A 22712-nucleotide genomic window follows, 5' to 3' on the forward strand; every position below is an offset into this window, starting at 1 on the left:
CGCGTGGCTCTCCAGTCGCATTCCAGTATAGTGCAGCAGATCAGATCAGATAAAACCTGCATGCAACATGCAAACTATATATGCAAGGGCGCAAGGCTGCATCATCAGGCCACTAATAAACAAAGGGGAAAGGGATCCCCCCCCCCCCCCCCCCCTCTTCTCTGAAACCCGATTTGTCCTCCTGTCGTAGTGTTTTGCTTTTGCAATGTGTGTGGCTCTCATTTAACAGTGGATCATCCTACCTAAAACGGTGGCTGTGGATTGCCGGAAAGAGAAAACAAATCAAATTTGGGTGCAATGTTCTGAACTATTTTCAGTACTTTGGAACACTGCAGATATCATTTTCTGCACTCCAGACAATGAAGGGCACACTGTAACAGTCACTATTGCCGCTTTGCCGCAGAAGGCTTCACTGGTCATCATCGCCGTAAGCTGCAAGTGCAAGTTATCAAGTGGTTTGCTCCGTATGGACTCCAAATGCTGGTACAATTTTGGACAAAAGAACACAATTAACAAGGTTCTGAAAACTAGAAATGCATGCGGCGTTCGTTACACAAAGTCGTCGAACAGAGAAACCATGGTTCCTTTTGACGATAAAAAACACGAAGTCCCATTGCGTATGAACTCTAGCTTCTTATTGGGGGTAAAAGATACTGTATCCAACCCTGATTTATATTCAGAAACACAAAAGTTTCAGACTAACCGTGCATTTTCAGAGTATCGTTTATCCGTTTGCAACCTTTTTACTTTAATTTTAGCAAAAAAGACTTTGAGTTGGTTGTAAAGTGGTAATTGCCGGTGAATAGCATGCCGTTGCCCAATCGCTCAGCTACAGGCGATCTACAGCATGCAAAATGCCGGGCGGGCCAATGGATGGGACGCGACGTTGCTGCAGAGTTGTCTCCTTTGCGAAAGCGATTCGATATACTACTCCCAAGTGGCCGGACGGGGCAAATCGGGCGCGTTTGGGTTGGGAAAAAAATGTCACGATATGCAAAGGCTACTGAGCAAATTATGAAGGCTAGTCCATGAGAGAATATAATGATTGGTAAAAGAGATTACGAAACATACCGGGACGAAGAACATGAAATTCAATTTCCAAAAATAGACGCTCGAGCAACCAAACATTCGGACTACTCCTAATAAACTCCCAAATGAACAAGCAAATGCACTGTCAGAGTGGCCCGTCCGTTCGTTATCTTATATATTATCTGACGACTGCCACGGCATTTCCAACAAACCTCATCCTTCATCCTCCAATGGTACAGCAACCTCGGGCACTTTACAAAGGCGCACGGTGCACGCACGAAACGAACATCCTCTCCAAGATTGGCGCCGGTCAGGTACCCCTTTTCCTTTTGATTACCAAATCCATCCGCATCCAGTGTCCTGTTCGGATCGCAAAGCTGCAGGGCCCCGATCGAGATGTTTGGTTGCTTTTGCTACATATATATGGCCTTCTCCTAGCTGATAATAAAGCAACACACTTGTTCATAAATTTGTCGGTCACTTTCGGCTGATCCGGGTTTCATTTCATCACACAAAAGCTGGTGTATCGCAACTTCGCAACTCGCAAGGTTGAAAACCGAAAAGTTCATTCGATCGGCCGTGGAACAGTCGAAATAAAGCCCGTATTCACCGAAGCCCACATGGCAAAACTCTGGATGGCATTACGAAGCTGTGGGCCGTGGGCACCGCGACTCCTACGGACGCGGCCCCCGCTGCAAAACGGAATAAGTTCACTTTAGGTCTTTCTATTTGTCGTCCACTCTGATTTTCGTCCTGAACCGCAAAACCGGGTACGACCCATCCCCCAACTTACGAAAACCGGGCAAACGAGATCTCTCGGCGGTTTTGACAGCGGTTTTAACTGACGTGGCTAATTTGACTTGGTCTTCATATGACGTGGCACTGACGTGGCGCTTACGTGGCAATTTGATCCGGGAAAATAATAAAACCCGTGGGACCCACATGTCAGTTGCACACATAAAATAATATAAAAAATGGTGGGACCCATGTGGGTCTCAAATGTCATCCTCACTCCTCATTTCCTCCTCTTCTCTCGGCATCTTCATCTCTATCCCATTTCCTCTCTCTCTCCTCTCTCCAGCAGCGCCACCACCACGGACTCCGCCGCCGCTCCCGCCACCGCCACGTCCCTTGCCGGTGATCCAGATGAGGTTCCGCGGTGTACAGGTGGATGGATCTCGTGTACGCCGGCGTGTGCCTCCCGTGGTGCCCGACAACCTGGAGTGGACCTCAGCGCGACCGGTCGGTGCTCCGCGGCCTTGACGACCTCGCCACGGCGCGCAGCCTCAACGGCATCCGCGTGGCCGACGAGATCCTGCGGCTTGTCCCGGACACCGCGGCGTTCCGCACCATGCTGCGGTGCGTGAAGCACTGGGCTAAGGCGCGGGGCGTCTACTCCAACGTCGCAGGCTTCCTCGGCGGCATCGGCTGGGCTATCCTCGTGGCGCGCGTGTGCCAGCTCTACCCCAACACCTCCCCAGCATGCTGCTCCCGCGCTTCTTCCGCGTCTTTGCGCGGTAGAAGTGGCCCAGCCCGGTGATGCTGCGCGCCATCGAGCACGACGACGGCGAGCTCGGCCTCAGACGCCACCCTGCGCGTCACCACCGAGCAGCTCGCCGTCGGCGACGACGTCTGCCAGGAGATCGTCAAGGCCGGCGCCATGTGGGTGGTGATTAGTTAAGTACTGCTTGGTCTTAATGATCGGTAACTGCATGTGTTGTAGCTTGACTAACAAATCACTGAGTCTGAGAAATAAGAGTGGAAGTGTAGCTAGTTCGCCGCAAGCTCGTGTTTGTCCCCTGAAGTATTTGCATCACTTGTGTATTCCTTCGTGCGTGTGTGACCTCGCGTGTGTTTTGTTGTTTCTCTGGGCCAAAGCTCACAGGGCTGGGTGGAGTCGCGGTTGAGGCAGCTGTCGGCCAGGGTGGAGGCGGACACGTCCGGGGTGCTGCTCTGCCACCTTCACCCGCAAGCGTACGCCACCGAGCACCACAAGGAGCCGCGGCGGCAGCGGGAGCGGGAAGCCATCTCCGCTGCAGCCGCCTCGACGCCAAGGATCTCCGGGCGGCACGCCGGCGCTGCACGGATGGCCTTGACGAGAGCAGCTAGCTCGCTCAGATGGCCTTGAGGTGGTCGGCGGCGGCGGCGGCGGTGATGTCCTAGCCGTCGGCGTCTCAGCGAGGGCGACGATGTTGGGGGAGTCCATGGCCACGACGTCCTCCGTGGTGAACCCGTCCTCGTTGCGGAGGAGCTCCTTGCTGCCGGCGGCGACCATCCCCGGCGTAGGCGTGGCAGTGCACGGAGCATGCGGCGGCGTCGATGGCGAGGTCCGCCTCCTGAGCGCCGTCAGCCTTCCCGAGCCTTGGCACGGCGGACCTCACGTGGTCCTCTCCCACCAGGGACTGAGAGAGAGGATAATAGAGATAACAGATACAGTAAGAGAGGAGAAATAGGGTGACATGTGGGGCCCACGGATCCAGATCCTCTGCATTGGAGAAGCTAATGCAGAGGGTGGCATTAGCTCCAATCCTATCCGTCCATCATCATCCAACGGCTGCAGCTTCTTTTTTCCTTCGATACTGGTACCAGAAACAAACAAGTCCTCCTCACCGGTGACCACAGCAACGCAAGCGCAACAACGGCAATGAGTCCGCTTTGGCGATCTAAACCGCTGCGCCTCTTCCCTTGATCTATATTATCACCACCATGAGAAGCCGAGAGTAGCACCGAGCTCATGATTATCGAAAGAAAATGAAGCAACAACGCATGCAACGTTCGGTTCTCTCGGTGCTTATCCGTAGTGCGGTTCACGCCGCAAGCCAACCCTTTAATATCCAGCACAACGCCATGATTTTCGTTCATCCATAGCTTCTGTAGCGCCGGCGATGCAATATACTTCATGAGCCAGCGATTCAAGGAAATCGATACTCCCTCCATCCATAAATATTTGATGCCGTTGACTTTTTAAAATATATTTGATCATTCGTCTTATTTAAAAATTTTTATGAAATATGCAAAACTATATGTATATATAAAAGTACATTTAACAATGAATCAAACGATAGAAAAAAAATAATAATTACTTAATATTTTTTAATAAGACAAACGGTCAAACATATTAGAAAAAGTCAACAACGTCAAATATTTAAGGACGGAGGGAGTAAAATGGAATCAATAAGAAAAAGCAATCGCAGCCATTCCCTCTCAGATGGATGGCCAGGATTTGACAGAGGATTTGTGGTCACCGGCGAGGACTTTTGTTTCTGGTACTAGTATGGAAGAGAAAAAGAAGCTGCCGCCGTTGGATGATGATGGACGGATAGGATTGGAGCTAATGCCACCCTCTGCATTAGCTTCTCCAATGCAGAGGATCTGGATCCTGGGCCCACATGGGTCCCATCATTATTTTTATTATTTTGTATGTGCAACTGACATGCGGGTCCCACGGGTTTGTTATTTTTCTGGATCAAATTGCCACGTAAGCGCCATGTCAGTGCCATGTCAGATAAAGACCGAGTCAAATGAGCCACGTAAGCACCACGTCAACCAAAACCGCTATCAAAATCGCCGAGGGACCTCGTTTGCCCGGTTTTCGTAAGTTGGGGGACGGGTTGTATCCGGTTTTACGGTTCAGGGACGAAAATCAGACTGGACGACAAATAGAGGGACCAAAAGTGAACTTATTCCCTGCAAAACCGAAACGCGGAAACAGCAGCGGCCCGTGCAGCGGTGCGGCCTGGTAGTCAGGGGACGTCGTCCGTTGGCTCGGCCCTTCACGAGCGCGGCCGGGTGAATCTCGTGTTCTCGTCGACGCCGCTGCGTGCGTTCGTGCGTGCGTGGTGCTCAGCCCGTCTGCCGTGTACTCCCCGGGCGAGCGCGGCGTGCGTGCGTTCGCGTCGATCGTGTCCAAGTCCAATCACGTCGCGGTCTCGGCTAACTAGTATGTTCCGGCCTGCTACGACGTGCCGTCTCGTCTCCGATCTGTACCGCACAAGCACAGCTGTTTGCAACAACAGTACACCGGGGAATCGACCGATCGATCGATCGATCGAGACGTGACGTACTCCGTATCAACTATCAAGAGTCCCGTCGCGTTATCCGCTTATCTGTTCAGGGTGCCAGCCAAAGAGCCAAGTCCGCCGCTTCGCGAAACGCCACGGGGATGCCGGCGAGCGAGGCCAATAATTTACCACACTCTCCTCTACTCGTGAATCGGTGGTAGGGTCTCCTCGTCGTCACGACACAGGAGTAGACAGCGCGATAGTGCACCGGTGGTGGACTTTGCCAATGGCAGCTAGTACTATATACGCATGCGGCTGCTATTTGCAGGAAGCGAGCGTGCGTGACTAGTGAAAGCCATATGGGCTTTCTATGATAGGAGAGCAAAGTGCGGATTGATCTTTCCTTTCACTTCGCATGCACACACAAAAGTATGGGAAGTACTCCTGGGAATAGTACCATGTCGACATTCTCCTCATCGGCCTGAGCCTGCCACTGGCCAGTTTATATGGAGTATATCATTATATGTACTGTACGATATACTCTACTTCGTATCAAAGTGCCTAAGCAATTAAGCACCATCTTGATTCTTTTGGAATAACTCATCAGAAATATGTATCGCTATGGCTATGGTTTCGTTTGCAGAGTCCATAATGCATATAATTTCATCCATCATTCACTGGATATTTGGATCAGGCGAGCCATGCCCATATGCCCCGGATACGCGATGGCTCGGGCCTACTGCACGTAAACAGCCGCATGGGCCGCAGATTCGCTATCTATCCCTTATCGTTCACTCCTCCTTTCGTCCTTTTTCCAGCTTTCCCGGAGAACCGGATGAAACATCGAATATTTTCGATCTGCCCAGTTCAGATATCGCAAGTTAGGCTGGTTCGTGCAAGGATAGGACAATAAGATTGGCCACCTTCCTACGATGATTGGCCACCTTCCGCATTAGAGGTTAACAGCTAGGAGCACATATGCAAATATATTCGTGCACTAACAAGTAACAAGTGGCAACATCCAATTCTCACTCGAACTGCATAGATGAAGCTGCCCAACATGTTCATGAAAGAGAACAATTTTATCCCGATGGAATCGCAGTATTTCGTAGCTTTTGTAAAGCGCTTTGCTTCGGAAAGAGGAAGGAAAATTCGCGTCTACCAACGTTGGCTAATTAAGGTCGTGTCGTGTGTGATCTGGAAGAACATTGGCTGCAGGACGGATTAGATTGAGATTCCCGTGTTGGCAAAAGTTTTTTTTTTTTCGGAAAAGCAGCTAGACGAAAGCATGTCCCGAGATCACAATCCCAAGTATCTCACGTGCTTATTTCATAGTACTACTTTTATATCCGGCAAGCCCTGCAACTGAAGGTACAATGTGTTTTCAAGTCTGTGGACCATCTGGCTGGCTGTAAAAATAAAAGCACTTCATGTTTTTGGAGGCAGATTGACTGCATTGCCTGGGTCTGAAATGTTTGATTAATTTCACAAACCACTGATACTTAGATCAAAATTCAGTTAAAATTTTAAAAGATATATTACAAAACTATAAATTTAAACCAAATTTATCATGAAAACATGTGTTTAAGGTATTGTATCGATTAAATATTAAACAGCTGAAATTAGAAAAATAGCATAGAGTCCATATAGGAATTTAATATTAGAAAAATAGTATAGACTCCATATAGGAATTTAGAATTAGCTAAAATTCGGAATAAAAATAATAAAATTAAAAGTAGAGTTTGGAGTCCATATAGAAATACAATTTACAAATAACTAAAATTCAAAATTTTAAAAATAGGAAGAAGAATCTAAAGTTCATGTAGAAATACAATTTAGAAGTAACTGAAATTCAAAATATAAAAATAAAGAATATTGAAAGATGATTTTAGAGTCCACATATAAATACAATTAAGAAATTTTCAAAATTTAGAATTGAAAATAAATAATATTGGAAGAAGAGCCTAGAGTCTATATAGAAATACAATTTACAAATAACGAAAATTCGGAATTAAAAAAATGAATATTAGAAGACGACTCTAGAGTCCATATAAGAATATAATTTAGAAATAACTAAAATTTGATATTAAAAAAATTAATAATTATCACATATACACAATACAATATGAATATTACAAACTGGTAGTTTGGTAAAGTTAGTACAAAATTTAAAATTAGAGTAAAGTGCATTGGCGGTACTTAAACTTGTAGTGTTGTGTCATATAGGTCCCTAAACTCTCAAAATGCATATCTAGATTCCAGAACTTGTCAAAATGTATCATCTAGGTCTCAAATCGACACATCCCCTATAGGATCTATGTGGCACTGATGTGGCATGCCACATGGACGTGATGTGTCATTTTTTTCTTTTTTTTCTTCTTTCTTTCTTTTTCTTTTTTGTTTTCTTCTCATTCTTCTTTTTTTCCTTTCTTTTGCTCGGGTCAGAGAGAAAGGAGAAGAAAGGGAAAAAAGAGAAGAAAAAAATAAAAAGGAACAATTTTAAATGGGTCCTATTTGTCAATTAAAATGATGCCATGTCATACCTGTGTGGCATGCCACATCAACGCCACGTAGGATCCTGAAGAGGTTGTGACGATTTGGGACCTAGATGACACACTATAACAAATTCTGGGACTTGAATATGCATTTTGAGATTTTAAGGACCTCGATAACACACCCCTACAAGTTTAAGAACCGCCGGTACACTATACTCTTAAAATTATATTACCATTTTAATATATTTTAACAATAAATTATATATATATATATACTATTATATGAGAGAAAAATATAATGATGCTAGCCATACAATCTGTGCGGGCCACCATGCTAGTTTATTAAAAATTTAAAAAGATATATAAAAAACCTATAAATTCAAACCAAATTTATCATGAAACTATGTGTTTAAGGTATTGTATCGATTAAACATCAAGTTTCATCACAAACTATATCTTTTGTAACTAAAATCCAATAGTTCTATGGATCTGAATTCTAGAATATATAGGTTTATGACAACTTTTTCATTAAATTTATAGTTTTGTGATACTCCGTCTGAAATTTGTAGTTTTAGTGATAACTTTACTACTAAATTTATAATTGTGATCTACCGTCTTAAATCTTCCATTTTGTAATAATTTAGTTCAAATATATATGTTGTTTTGTAAAATTTATTTGAAATATTTCTTTGAAACGAGAGTCTAAATTCTGACTTGGTCTCTGAAAGAAGTCCTTGATTAGTTTATGGGCTAGTATAGTCTCTACACACTAGTGATAAACATAGAACTCTAGTATATATGCAAATGTCATTAACTGTCCACTTGTTGACACTGACCAATTTTGATGAGACAAAGTATAATAAGATGAAAAAACAACACTAGTATGCAGCTAACAGGGAGGTCCACTTGAACAAGCAGAGTCCATGTAAGGTGAGAGACTTTACTTTAATCCAACATTCCATCAGCTACGCATTGCCGACAACGCACCAAACAAAAACAGATCTCGTTTCTACGGCTCGTCCGGTGACGTTAACATCCCCAGATTCCCTAGGCTATACACCACGCTGATACGCCATGAAATGCACGCAACACCGCAGCGTGCGAGCTGGAAAGCAGCAGTGTTTCGAGCGTCCCACGCGTGGAGCAATGGAGGTCGGCTCATGCTTCCAAAAAATTGGTACTCTAGCTAGTTAATTACTGCCTACTGGTGAATGGTGATTCCGGCCAAACGTGTTCAGCTATCGTGGAATTTTGCTGAGGATTCAGCTACCGGAGTGTAAAATTTTGCTGGGTCTTTCGCCGCCTCGTAGTCGTATCGCTATCGTGGAATTAATGGCGACGGCACGTAGCTTCAGGTCGTCTCTGTTTCACAGCAGCGACAGGATGACGAAGCGCAGCGGCGCGAGCGATCGGCCGACTGGTCAGTCAGCGGGGATGGACGGCGCGTCGCGCGTCACCGATCGATCTCCATCTCTTTCACCCGCGATCTTGCAAACGCTCTCGGTGCCGTGGCCTCGATGGGAGAGGATCTTTCCGGCGTCGCAATTAGATCTCCCTTTTTGTTTTTCGCACTGGAGTTGCATGGCTATATGCAAGATCGAAATCTAGGCCGGTACTGAAGTTTGAAAGTTGCGAAAGCAGAGAAACGTCTTGGCACGATCACACGGCATCTGGATAGGCTACAGCGAACGATGATCGGTATATATCCAGGCACCCCGTTCTTGATCTTGTCCATTGCATGAAAGTCTCGCACTCTCGCAATTATATATTCTGAGTTTTCAGTGACTGCAGCTTGAGAACGTTTTCAATGTTTGCCGCTTCGTTGAAGCATTTTGGTGCACTTCGTAATTCTCTGAATCTTGACTTGCGCAATTCTCCATATCATATATAGCGGGTATAATAGAATAAAATCTCCATAGCCACTAGCTATGTGTTTTTTTTACTGCACTTCGTGCGCGTACATACAGGCCGAGTTTAGATCTAAATTTTTTCTTTAAACTTTCAACTTTTCAATCACATCAAAACTTTTTTACACATAAACTTTTAACTTCTCCGTCACATCGTTCCAATTTCAACCAAACTTCCAATTTTAACGTGAACTAAACACACATAGAATTAGATTCCAGACACTCGGACAGATATCAATAACAGAAGCCATGCATGCCTGTGATCTTTTTGCCGGCCGGTGGCTTTGCAAAGCCAAACACTGTTACTTGGATGGGTGTACGCTCGAATAATCCTATGGTCCACCTTTCCTTGATACTAGTTGATACCCCGCGCTTTGCTGCGGGATATGTGGATGAATGTATGTTATACATTATAAAAATGATAGGTGTATATGTTTAAATAATGTGAAGATGGTGATTTGATATTGCTTGCGTGCTAAGTTCTAAAAATAAAACTAAATTACAAATGATATATCATGTTTGTATGAGATCTAAAATACTACAGATAATAATTGCCAGTGGATGATGATGTGGCATATTTGCATGTTGAGCTTTAGGAATTAGTGGGTACTAACTATATAGAAAGTATATGTTTTTCTAATGTAACAAAAGGGAATTGATAGATCTTAGTCACGTAAAATTTATATATTGCTATGTCTAGAGTTATAATCTGTGCAATATGTTGTTTTAGTTCATTTTAACTGCAATTTCATTGTTTTTCTTATTATATATGGTTTACCTTTTTTTATAAGTCTGAATATTTTTGCATCTAATTTTATAAAATAATTATGGATGGTAAATTTACTTTATGTGTAGCTTAGAGTAATCCGTTGTCATCCTTTTACCTAGCTAAGAAAGCGGCAACTTTATTTTGGATAAGGAATAGTGAGAGATATGAAAACAATTAAATTAATTGCTATCAGGAAAAAATGACTGTTTTGTTATAAAAAATAATTACCTTAAATATAGTATGTAGATACTTTCTAGTTAATTCATTCATTTCTATCCTCGAATAATTATGAGAAATCTAAATCTGTTCGGTGTTCCAGGACTCAAGAGAACACAACCATAGTGAAATTTAAAAGAAAACTAGCCCCTACGGGTTTCGCAACGTCCCACCCAAAGGACTACTAGCGTTCCGCCTAAAACATAGAGGTTCTCCTAGATGTCTTAGATGTCTTAAAATTTGTAAGTTTCTGTTTATTTTAACCATATATAAGCTTATTACATATAATTTTACAATTTTTTTGTATGTTATCATAATTTATTGTTGAATCATTGGAAAGCGATAAGTGATATAATAGTTATGAGAAACATTGTCTATCATCCAAGGGATAATAAAAGTGACCATAATTTTTAAAACTTAAGTAGAATTGTGTAGCAGCCTAATCTCATCTCCATTTTTAAAATCTTAAGTAGAATTGTAGAGCGGGAACTAGCTCAACTTTCTGTTTTTAAGGTGAAGCCCAGACCGTTTGGTAGGGCTATAGGTATACCTCTCCATTAACTTATTATAAAGTTAAAAACATATTTAAAATAGTATTACAAAATATTCATGCATAGATTTTTTTTTAAAAAAAAGAAAAACTACGCCGTTTTGTAGTTCAGAAAGTGGATGTGATAGTGTTCGGTGGTACGTACGTACTCTTCGTGACAGTAAATATAATGATATATCATATTCCGGAAGAGTGTGACCAATCACCAATGGCAACTTATGGATCATATCATCTAGCTACAACTCGTTTATATATATACAAATCATCCTACAGCGATTTCTCTTTTGGACGCAGACGCCGACGCAACGGCGCATGCAAGCCAGTTGCCGAGTTGTCGTCCACCAGTTTCTGGTCGACTGTTGTAACCCGATCTTGGTCGCGCGCAGCTGCTAGCTGGTGCACGCGAGACGGACGCGCGCGCGCGCGCGCCCACGTCGTCTTCACCGGGACCGCCGGTCACGCGACCCCGTCGCGATTGCGATGGAGGCCGGCGACCCATCACCCGTGCCTAGCTAGCTAATTAGCTCCCGTTCATTTCGTAGGGCCGCTGCACAGGTGATCCGTCGTACTGTCGCGGCGGAGCGCGACGTGACGGTGCTCTTATGATTACTGCCTTGGCCAGCCGGGGTCCCAAATACTATAGTTCCTCCGTTTCATATTATGGCCCCGTTTCGAAGCAGATCCTCTGACTTAACTGTGACTCAACCGCACAGCAGTTAAGTCAGAGGATCCCTTTCCGCCTCGTTTAGTTTCCCAAAAGTTTTTCCTAAAAATATCACATCGAATTTTTTGGATGTATGCATAGAACATTAAATATAAATTAAAAGAGAAACTAGTTACACAGCTAAGGGGGAAATCGCGAGACGAATCTTTTGAGCCTAATTAGTCCATGATTAGCCATAAGTGCTACAATAGCCCATATGTACTAATGACGGATTAATTAGGCTCAAAAGATTCGTCTCGCGGTTTCCATGCGAGTTATGAAATTAGTTTTTTCATTTGTGTCCGAAAACCCCTTCCGACATTCGGTCAAACATCCGATGTGACACCCCAAAATTTTCATTTCGCAAACTAAATATGCCCTATATCATGTCCTCCGTTTATATTACAAGATGCTTTAATTTTATTAGTTAAATTTGAATAGATTGGGTCGAATTTATGAAAATATATTATTCCAATTTTTTTATGAAAATATATAGCAACTTCTACAACACTAAATTAGTCACATTAAATATAGTTTAATAGTATATTGGTATGGTTCGAAATTTTTTCATATAAACTTAGTTAAACTTAGATAAATTTAATTTAGGGAAAAAAAGTTAAAGCATCTTATAATATGAAAAGAAGAAGTATGTTAGTAGTACATAATACATGATACTTCTAGGCGCGTAATCTACTAGTACGATTAAAAGCCATGACAACAAGGATGAAGGTAAGAAGTAGCTCGATTGAGATCCTCTACTTAAGTCAGGTGATTTAACAATCACTAACATGTGGGTCCATGGCAAAGAGGGTCCCACATGTCAGTAACTCAGAGGATCTCAATCCGTAGCATGAGTAGGAGCAAAATATCTACTACCACATAGAAAGATTAAAAAAGTAAAAATTGTAAGGTAATCATTTGCCCCCAGATAGTATAAAATTAACTGAGGTTTAAGATCTCTGCTTAGGAGGGATTTGGATGGGATAAAGTTTTTAGTCCCTGTCACATCGAATGTTTAGACAATAATTAGAAATATTGAACGTAAACTATTGATAAAACACATTCCATAACCCTGGACTAATTTGTGAGATAAACCTATTGAGCCTAATTAATTCATAATTAACCCATGTGATGCTACAATAAACATGTGCTAATTATAGATTAATTAGGTTTAAAAAATATGTCACGTGAATTAGCTCTTATTGATGTATTGTTTTGTAAATAGTCTATGTTTAATACTCTAAATTAGTATCTAAATATCCGATGTAGCTGGGACTAAAGTTAACACCCCTAACTATACTCTAGATATGTCTCTGTATGACAGCTGCTAAGCTAGAATATTTTGAGGTTTCCTATAAGGTAGTACGTATTTATGTTATGAAAAAATTAATTTGTGAAAGATCAAAACCCCAAAGTATGCAGGCGACTTGTTCTGAATATTATTCTGCCCTCTATTATTGTGTCGGTCGGGCACAATTCGAGTATATTTGGCAACTTGCACATCTACAGTTCTACACTGATCATTCTCCCGAGACTGTTGCAAAAGATACTGTTCCATGAGCTCCCCACTGCAGCACAACGGCAAAACCCCTATAATATTGCCGCTACATTTATCATTGTATCCCAAACTTCTTAAAATACCGAAACCAACCGCTACATAAAAGCTCGTACCGTCCTTTTATGTTTACGAGCTAAAGTTCTAGCGCATGAAAGTCGAAGTATATACTTTAGTCGATACAAAGTCTTCTTTTTGAAGATCTACTGTGATAATAAAAAAGATTTCTTACATATCTGACCAAACATTCCCTATGTCATACGTCAAGAATGATCGAACCACTTAGACATCACCACTTGCACGTTATTTTTCTTTCTTTTTTTTAGAAACAGACTACCGTCACTCTAAACTCTAAAGTACTATGGTTGATTTTCCTAAAACCTTGAATATAGAAATGGCCCGGATATTGTACCCTCTAAATATGAAATTAAAACAGGTCCAAATAATCTAGTAAGATGTATGCCCAATAAACCATGATGAGCAGTGAGAGAGTCGACAGCATTGTCAAACCAGGGCCGGCGTTATAGTGGTCGACCACTTCTTTAAGATATCAACGTTAGTCGTCATTGAAATCGAAGTGACGAAGCTCGGCGACCGTCCAACCTGTCCGTACGGTGGTTTTGCCGCTAATGACGAGGATGGTGATATATATACATCAAATTAGCTAAGTACATTTTGATTAGTGGGACGGTTTGAAAAAGAAAAAGAACATACGCTAGCAGTTGGTCCGGAGATCGTCAGTAGGAAACAGAAATGACGAAGGGAGTGCTTCGGCCAACAACAGTTTTTGCCATATAAACAAATAGTGACATTATCATTCATTCATATCGTAGAAGTGCTTACGGAAAATAACTAATTAGGGTTCATCAGAACCGGTTTCTATATTTCTAGGGAATAAACACTAACTATATTTTGAGGACAACTTTTTGTATGTACACGTTTTTATTTTTCTTTTCCGGACGAATGCACTGAACCTACCGGAGTGCCGGTGAGCCCAGTATAGGCCAGGGTACGTTTGTTCGGGCGATCCCCAAAACCGGCGGGACCAAGGAAAGCAGAGCGCACTCACGGCCGGGCAGGAGACATATTGGTCCTTGCGGCGCGACAAGTTGAACGGGCGCCGGCCGATCAGTGCGCACCGTCACCATGCATGCATTGATGCATGTACACCAGCGAGGCAATGAGATGGGTCCAGAAAAGTCAAGTGGAGATCGCAGCGATGGGTGGATATAGGAGTTCTTCCGGCCCCTACCATGATGGAGAAAGCAGAGATGAGGAAGAAGGGACATGATCAGATATGAACAGGAACGACAGGACAATCAACCAATCGTTGGGACTGGGGTCTCGGGGTCCAGTCCAGCAACAGCAAAAAAGAGTAATTGGTTCCATTGATGCAAGTAATTAAGCATCATGTAATGCTTGTGTACTGACTGAAATGAGATCTGTTTAAGCCTCAAGAGTTTTCAACTGAATTTTACTGGAAGATATCAATTAGTGTAAGAAAAAAATACACTGGATAACCAAAAAATAATTTGGTATCAAATAATCAACAAGAAAGCGTGTGCCTGTTTGGTGTTAAATCTCATGCAACCTCATGGTATCAGTTGGTACATCTATAGATATTAACAGTTCGTAGGGCTCCGTTTTTCTCTGTTTTTTCAATATTTTTTTGCTCTTCTCTTTAGGCGACACATGTTTTTCTAGTGTACAGGACTCCTCGAGTGGGAATCAGCAAAAATGTCCTCCAGTTTATTTGTAATTCGCGTATCGCAAACATGCTGTTGCGTTTCTTACGGAAAACCCTTCGTGTTTCAGACAAATACAACGCTAAGATGAGAAAATTTCGCTTCTAGGGGTAGCGCTGTAAACATAAAAAATACGAAGTTTTTTTTCGAGAAATAGCCACATATATATGCTTCTCCAAACCCTATCCGGTCGCCTCCCACCTCGCCCACACTGCGCTGGGGCTCCACATCTCCTCTCCTCCCACAGTCGGCGGTCCTGCCTCTCCCCATCCGGCGGCCTCGAGCTTGAGCTCCTCTTCCTCTTCTCTCCTCCGATGGCCGGCGGCCTCACCTCTCCCCCCATCCGGCGGTCCTCTCCTCGGTGGAGCCTCGAATCGGACAACGTCGACCAGATCGACACGGCAAGGAGGTCGAGGCAGATGTGGATCGAGGCGGCCTTCGTCGGGCCACCACTGCGGACGGGTCGAGGCGGCCGTCGTCGAGCTACTACTGCACAGGTTGACAACGACAATAAGCGACGGCTTGTAAATACATAGTACAATATGTACATGAGCAATCCAGGAGGCGACTCCACCAGGTCTGAACCACCTTCCCAGCTCACCACCTTGCCACCATCGGCAACGTCACCCACCCACTTCCGATGCCTGCCCTCTCCTCTCCTCTCATATTCTTTTTCTTTCTCTCTCTGCCTAATACAGATATTTTTCTTCTATGAATTCAATTCATAGTTTCTCGATCCATAAACACTCACGGCAAGAGCGAGCCATCACAGACGACACTCTTGCTCCATGTGGGCATCGGTTGGTGCCTAGAGAGCTGATTTGATAGGATGAGGTTGGTCGGTTTGTTTTGAACGTGAACTAATCAACGTGAAGCAGGGAAGCCTTTAGAGGAGGTTGGCTTGTTCGGTTTAGTAGGTGGTTATAGAGGTGGTATTGGCCGGACACAATGTACGGTTTTTTCCTAACAAACTAAGCACTGTATGTTTTTTTTTGCATAATGTACGGTTTGATATTTTTTTCTTAAAATGTTATATCTTCTTTAATATAATAAATTGCCATGCCCTTTTTAAAAAACCTGATATGTGTCCATAGGACCTAGCCATGTGAAGTCTACATGTGACAAATCAAATTGATCAGGTCTGGGCCAGGTGTACTATGCCCAAAATCCTGTCATCATCAAATCCAAAAAGCAAGGAACAGTCTCTTATCGATCTGTAGTTCTCTACTTAATAGAGTTGATCACTTAGGTTAGGTATATAGAATAGCAACCACCACTTACCATTATAGTATTACACTAGTACTACTACATCACAAAGGCATTAGCCATTAATTAGGAAAAGAGCAAATCTTGTGGAGAACCTTTTTGTGACTGTGTCGGGTAACCCGCATGAACTCAACCTGCGTCGTGCACAGGGCACAGTGTGATCAGATCAGATAATCAGATTAGCAGCTTACCTTAGCTTGCTTACGTCCACACTACTTTACTCTCCGTTGGACCAAATCACTAAACTGTGTCGTAAACTCGTACTACCTCCGTCCCATAATAAGTGTAGCCATGAGTTTCCGCGTCTAACTTTGATCGTACATCTTATTTGAAATTTTTTTATAATTAGCATTTTTTGTTGTTATGAGATGATAAAACATAAATAGTACTTTACTCGTGACTTATGTTTTAAATTTTTTTTAAAAAAAATTTAAATAAGATGAACGGTCAAAGTTGAAAGCGGAAAACTATGGCTGCACTTATTTTGAGAAGTACGGCATACCGCACACCACGTCCTGGTGGTCAGGCAGTCAGCCTAGTGAAAAAGATAACTGTGCAAGCTAGCTTCTCGCTCTCGCGCCTATAAATTGGGCGCTCGCCGCCGGCCTCAGAGTGCACACACAGACACGCAGACGCACTCACACACTCAGCTTAAGCGAGCGAGCGAGTGAACGAGAGAGAGAGAGACAGAGATGGCGAGTGTTGCCTCCTTCCCGGTGATCAACATGGAGAACCTGGAGACCGAGGAGAGGGGCGCAGCAATGGAGGTCATCCGCGACGCCTGCGAGAACTGGGGCTTCTTCGAGGTGCATATGCATGCCAAGCACTAGCATGTACTAACCAGCAAAAAAATGTTAATATGATTCTAGCTAATTCCTAAGTGGCGGCACAACTTATTGATATGTTTCGATTTTTTTTTGTTCATCGATCCACCTATACGTACATCGTTCTTTCTGGCCGAAAGGATGGAAACATATTCTTATTCTCCATCTTAGTCAGTCGACCCACCAATTCAATCTTATCATCTCAGTAGGCTCGCCGGCTAGAACGCCTACTAATTAGCTTTGATTTGTCATGCTTGTCAAAGTATTAACTTTGCATGTCGAAATTAACATGTGTGAATGCAGATGCTGAACCATGGCATCGCGCACGAGCTGATGGACGAGGTGGAGCGGGTGAGCAAGGCGCACTACGCCAACTGCCGGGAGGAGAAGTTCAAGGAGTTCGCGCGGCGGACGCTGGAGGCCGGCGAGAAGGGCGCCGACGTGAAGGGCATCGACTGGGAGAGCACCTTCTTCGTCCGCCACCGCCCCGTCTCCAACCTCGCCGACCTCCCCGACGTCGACGACCACTACAGGTATACTTACCCTGCATGCATGCGTCATCATCAATCATCATTAACAAACTCATAGTCTTTGTTAATTTATCTGCATGCTTCTGAAAGAAAAGCTTAAGTTGCAAACTCGCCTAAATGATCGTCAGTATTTTATTCGGAAGTAGTACACTCACAAAGCAAAGGCTGACAAAGTATCCTAGCTACTGTAGAGTGTAGGCCTGACCAAAACCTCAACAAAGTTATACCTGACACGACGCGCTCTACTATAGAAATGCCCACTTCTGTAAACAGCTACTGCAACCAAAGGTGACAGGATTATCGACCAAAAGGAGATGCTTACTTTTGTACTGCGGCTTATCCACAGCGTCGATTACTCTTGAACGGACGTAGTGGCGCATCTCTGCACCCTTTCCTACTATGAGATAGTAACAAGTGTAGGAATACACCATTTTTTTCTTTTTTCCCCCGGAGAGGAGTATACATCATACAACGTGCAGTAACTATCAATCAATCAGAACTCACACTAACTGGATTCGCTTTTGGCAAATGGCAAGTGACTTGTGAATATTCGCGAGGCCTAACAGAAGCCCATGTGTCGCGTTTGTGTAGGCAGGTGATGAAGCAATTTGCGTCGGAGATCGAGAAGCTCTCGGAGAGGGTGCTGGACCTGCTGTGCGAGAATCTGGGCCTGGAGAAGGGTTACCTGAAGAAGGCCTTCGCCGGGTCGAACGGCCCAACGTTCGGCACCAAGGTGAGCAGCTACCCGCCGTGCCCGCGCCCCGACCTCGTCGACGGCCTCCGCGCCCACACCGACGCCGGTGGCATCATCCTGCTGTTCCAGGACGACCAGGTGAGCGGCCTCCAGCTGCTCAAGGACGGGGAGTGGGTGGACGTGCCGCCCATGCGCCACGCCATCGTCGCCAACATCGGCGACCAGCTGGAGGTGATCACCAACGGCAGGTACAAGAGCGTCATGCACCGCGTCCTCACGCGCCCCGACGGCAACCGCATGTCCATCGCCTCCTTCTACAACCCCGGCGCCGACGCCGTCATCTTCCCGGCGCCCGCGCTCGCCGCCGCCGAGGCGGAGCGCGCCGACGCGGCGGCGGCCGCCTACCCGAGGTTCGTGTTCGAGGACTACATGAACCTGTACGTGCGCCACAAGTTCGAGGCCAAGGAGCCACGCTTCGAGGCCATGAAGTCCGCCGCCGAGGTCGTCCACGCGGCGCCCATCGCCACCGCTTGATAAGGATCAGACTTCACTAGCTACGGCTGCGCGTGCCATGATCCAGATATATGGGATGTGTACGGTAGTGTACGTGGTGCTGTCCATGCCGTCCCGTGTTTTTCTGCGTAATGTTTTTACGTACTAGACTACTACTAGTGTGTGTACGTAACCTGGGGATGTAAGTATCGCGTCAAGTACTCAAGTGTGTGTAACGGGCGCCCTAATCGTATTGTTCTGTGCTTCAATGGCTACCACGTTAGATGGGCCTTGTGCTAATGTTGTTTTATGCTACTTCCGCTGTCGCCTTAGATGGGCCTTGTTGTATAATGTCTCGTCGACACATCTGTGCTTTTCTGGGTGTGTTTAGTTGGGGAAAATGAAATTCTTGGCTGTCACATTGAACGTTTGACCGGATGTCGGAAGGGGTTTTTGGACACGAATAAAAAAACTAATTTCAGAACTCACCTGGAAACCGCGAGACGAATTTTTTGAGACTAATTAAGCCGTTATTAGCACATGTGGGTTACTGTAGCACTTATGGCTAATCCGGACTAATTAGGCTTAAAAGATTCGTCTCGCGATTTCCCCCATAACTGTGCAATTAGTTTTTCTTTTTATCTATACTAGCATGGGGGCCCGCGCAGATTGTGCGGCTAGCATCATTATATTTTCTCTTATATAATAGCATATATGTTTTCTCATTACATTATTAAAATATATTACAATAACAACATAATTTTAAATTTTGCAATAACTTTTCAAAACTACTAATATGTAATAACTACTCTAGTCTCCTCTTCTAATATTCCTTATTTTTTAATTCTGAATTTCAGCTATTTCTAAATTGTATTTTTATATGGACTCTGCCTTTTCTTTTTCTCTGATTAATGTGAGAATTTCTAGGCCATAAGAGCGAACATGGAGATTCCTTTTTATTCCAAATTTTAGTTGGTTTTAAATTCTAATATGAACTCTATACTCTACTTCTAATATTCCTTATTTTTAAATTCCAAATTTCTATTTTTTTCTTAATTGTATTTCTATATGGACTCTATAGTCTACTTCTAATATTTCTTATTTTTAATTCTGAATTTCTGTTATTTCCTAATTGTATTTCTATATGGACTCTATACTCTACCTCTAATATTCCTTATTTTTAATTCCGAATTTCAGTTATTTCCTAATTGTATTTCTATATAGACTCTAGTCCCCTCTTCTAATATTCCTTATTTTTTAATTCCAAATTTCACCTATTTCTAAATTGTATTTCTATATGGACTCTAGTCTCCTCTTATAATATTTCTTATTTTTTAATTTCGAATTTCAGCTATTTTTAAATTGTATTTCTATATGGACTCTAGTCTCCTCTTCTAATATTCCTTACTTTTTAATTCCGAATTTCAGCTATTTCTAAATTGTATTTCTATATGTACTATGCTTTTTCCTTTTCTCCGATTAATGTGAGAATTTCTAGGCCACGAGAGCGAACGTGGAGGCTCCTTTTTCTATTCCTTTAATTATATAACTAGCTGGGTGGCCCCCGCAATTGCGCGGCTAGCACCCACAAAATTATCTAATTTTTCACATGATTCTACTTAAAATTTATTAAATATCTATCTCGTTGTTTTAGGACTTTCAAAGATCGAACATTATCATCCCCGGTTTTATAATTTTATAATTTTTAAAAGTCACACATGTTGCTACCCTTACTTCTTTTGTCACCCCTTTATTTGTTGCGCGGCTAGCACCCATCCAGAATTATATATTTTTAAGCATGGTTTTATTTAAATTTGTTAAATACCCATCTAGCCGATCTTAAAAGATTGAATCTTATTATCATCGGGTTAGTTTTTAAAAGTCAATAAGTCGTCACCCCTTACTTTTTTACCACTCATTTATTTGATTGCCTGACCTGTCACAACTTTTATTCATCCTCTTTGAAACTTTCATATTTAGATCTTATAGTTTTTTAGTTCATTGTCTTGTCGATTGACATATTTATATTTTTAGAAGTTACATCAAATGTCGTCATTGTACTGTTCTACAATCCACCCGATGTCTCCTCTTAGTTGTCATTGGAATTTACAAAGTCAAATATGATATTATGATTATCGTTGTTTTTTTTTCTTTTTAGAAGTCCATTCAAACGTCACGACTGCACTCCTTGACGGCTTGCCCGCTGCTGTTTCTCTTAATCGTCATTGAGATTTTTAAAATTGAATCTAATCGTCATTTATATTTTTATTGTTTTAAAATGTCCCATCAACCGCTACACCCTATTTATTTATTTACGGCTCACCCGTTATCCCTCCCTCTTTATTGTTATTTACCATTGTTGTATTACGGGTTGTTCTTTTAATACTTCTTTTTTTTTATTTTTGAACTTTTGTTATTCATAAATCGTATTCTTTCTTAAACTTTTGTTTTTATTTTTCTAATTTCATAATTTTTTAAAAAATTTTAATTAATCACATGTTGTGTTGTAGATGGTTTTTTCTTTTCATAGTCTTTATTATTATTATTATTATTACTTCAAATTTAGTTACTTATAAATCATCTGAATTGCTGGTTGTATATTTGGTGATTAAAAAGAATCGAATAGATAAAGAGGCAGTCGCTTTATTTTTACTGGCAACAAATATATCAAAGTATGTTCTAAATAGTTTTGAAGTGATTAGACTGAAAAAATAATACTTACATGTGCACACGTATATACATGGCTTTCTGCCTACCTAGTTCCTGTTTTGATTTTTTTTTTCCACTGGAATCAAATAGGTTTAGATAACAGTTTTGGAATTGGATCTCGATTATTCCATCGAGCAGGGCGCTTTGTACACCTGTATTAGCACTACAACTCTAATTCCTATATTTATATATATAGGTGTTATATCTCAACCGTTAAATTATGAACGTTAAATTGTGAATCCACTATAATCTAAACGTTTAATTTGACGGTCAATTTATAGCGGCTTGCACTAACTCATCTCCTGTGAAAAATATACACTAATTACAATATGTCGATATCATTTGTACTTTCATAAACATCAAAGAAACTTTTGGTGTTTGATGCATTGCCGGCTGCAAGTATTGATCTGTTTGTTGTAATGTCTATGTAAATATCATGTCTTTTTACTATGGTCGCTCCCACTATCATTGGGTTCTGCCGCTCCAGCCCAATCGTTGCTGCTTGAAATCTACAAAATACATAGGTGCAGCAGTGCAAGCTTTGTTTATTTGGCAGCACAACTCTTCTCCGTATAGGTTTGTAATTGAATTAGATTATACGTGTACTGTATACACCGCCAAAGAAATAGAAAAGGACAAAGACTCCTAGTATGTAACGTGCACGGTACAGATCTATAGACTTATCTTTTCTACTGTAAACAGTTAAAATCTAGAATTGCCAAAGGTTTTGATTAATCTTGTATTGGGTTCTTATATGGACTCCTATTTCAGTATTGCTTATTTTTAATTCCGAATTTCAGTTATTTTTTAGTTTGTATTTCTACTTGGACTCTTCTTTTCTTTTTCTTCGATTAATGTGGGAATTTCTAGTTCCATAGCGAACGTGGTGGCTTCTTTTCGAGCTGTTTTAATAATATAATAGATAGATAGATTTATGCTTCATGTTATACTTTATGTATGTGTTCAAACATTCGATGTGATATTTTTGGAAAAAATTTTGAGAACTAAACGGGCCCTCTTTCGGCCGAGCATGTTAAGCTCCGGGCCTCGCTAAAGACGATTTGTACCGCCTACGCGATGCTACGAGACAACGAACCAAAGGTACAAAACGAATCCACCACGGGAGTACGATCACAAAAAACTGTATCCTCTGCATGCATATCAGCGCGTGGCCCTCCAGCCGGCGGGGCACGGATTTTCACGGGGAACCACCGATGAAACCCCCGA

General features: G+C 42.6%; 1 protein-coding gene across 1 annotated transcript; it reads left to right on the forward strand.

Annotated features, from left to right (window-relative positions):
* Window positions 1-16832: 16832 nt before the first annotated feature.
* LOC127761746 (1-aminocyclopropane-1-carboxylate oxidase 1-like) lies at window positions 16833-19195 on the forward strand. The gene is made up of 3 exons (XM_052286076.1): window positions 16833-17042; window positions 17364-17593; window positions 18182-19195. The coding sequence occupies exons 1-3, from the start codon at window positions 16929-16931 to the stop codon at window positions 18816-18818; spliced, it is 981 nt and encodes a 326-aa protein (XP_052142036.1). The 5' UTR covers window positions 16833-16928; the 3' UTR covers window positions 18819-19195.
* Window positions 19196-22712: the final 3517 nt, after the last annotated feature.

The sequence above is a fragment of the Oryza glaberrima genome, chromosome 2, assembly GCF_000147395.1.
Source record: "Oryza glaberrima chromosome 2, OglaRS2, whole genome shotgun sequence".
NCBI lineage: Eukaryota > Viridiplantae > Streptophyta > Magnoliopsida > Poales > Poaceae > Oryza > Oryza glaberrima.

Excerpts from the sequence above, each read along its gene's own strand:
- LOC127761746 (XM_052286076.1), top strand. The coding sequence starts at position 16,929 with ATGGCGAGTGTTGCCTCCTTCCCGGTGATCAACATGGAGAACCTGGAG. Across the intron at positions 17,043-17,363 it reads AGAACTGGGGCTTCTTCGAG|ATGCTGAACCATGGCATCGC; the intron begins GTGCATATGCAT and ends GTGTGAATGCAG. Across the intron at positions 17,594-18,181 it reads GACGTCGACGACCACTACAG|GCAGGTGATGAAGCAATTTG; the intron begins GTATACTTACCC and ends GCGTTTGTGTAG.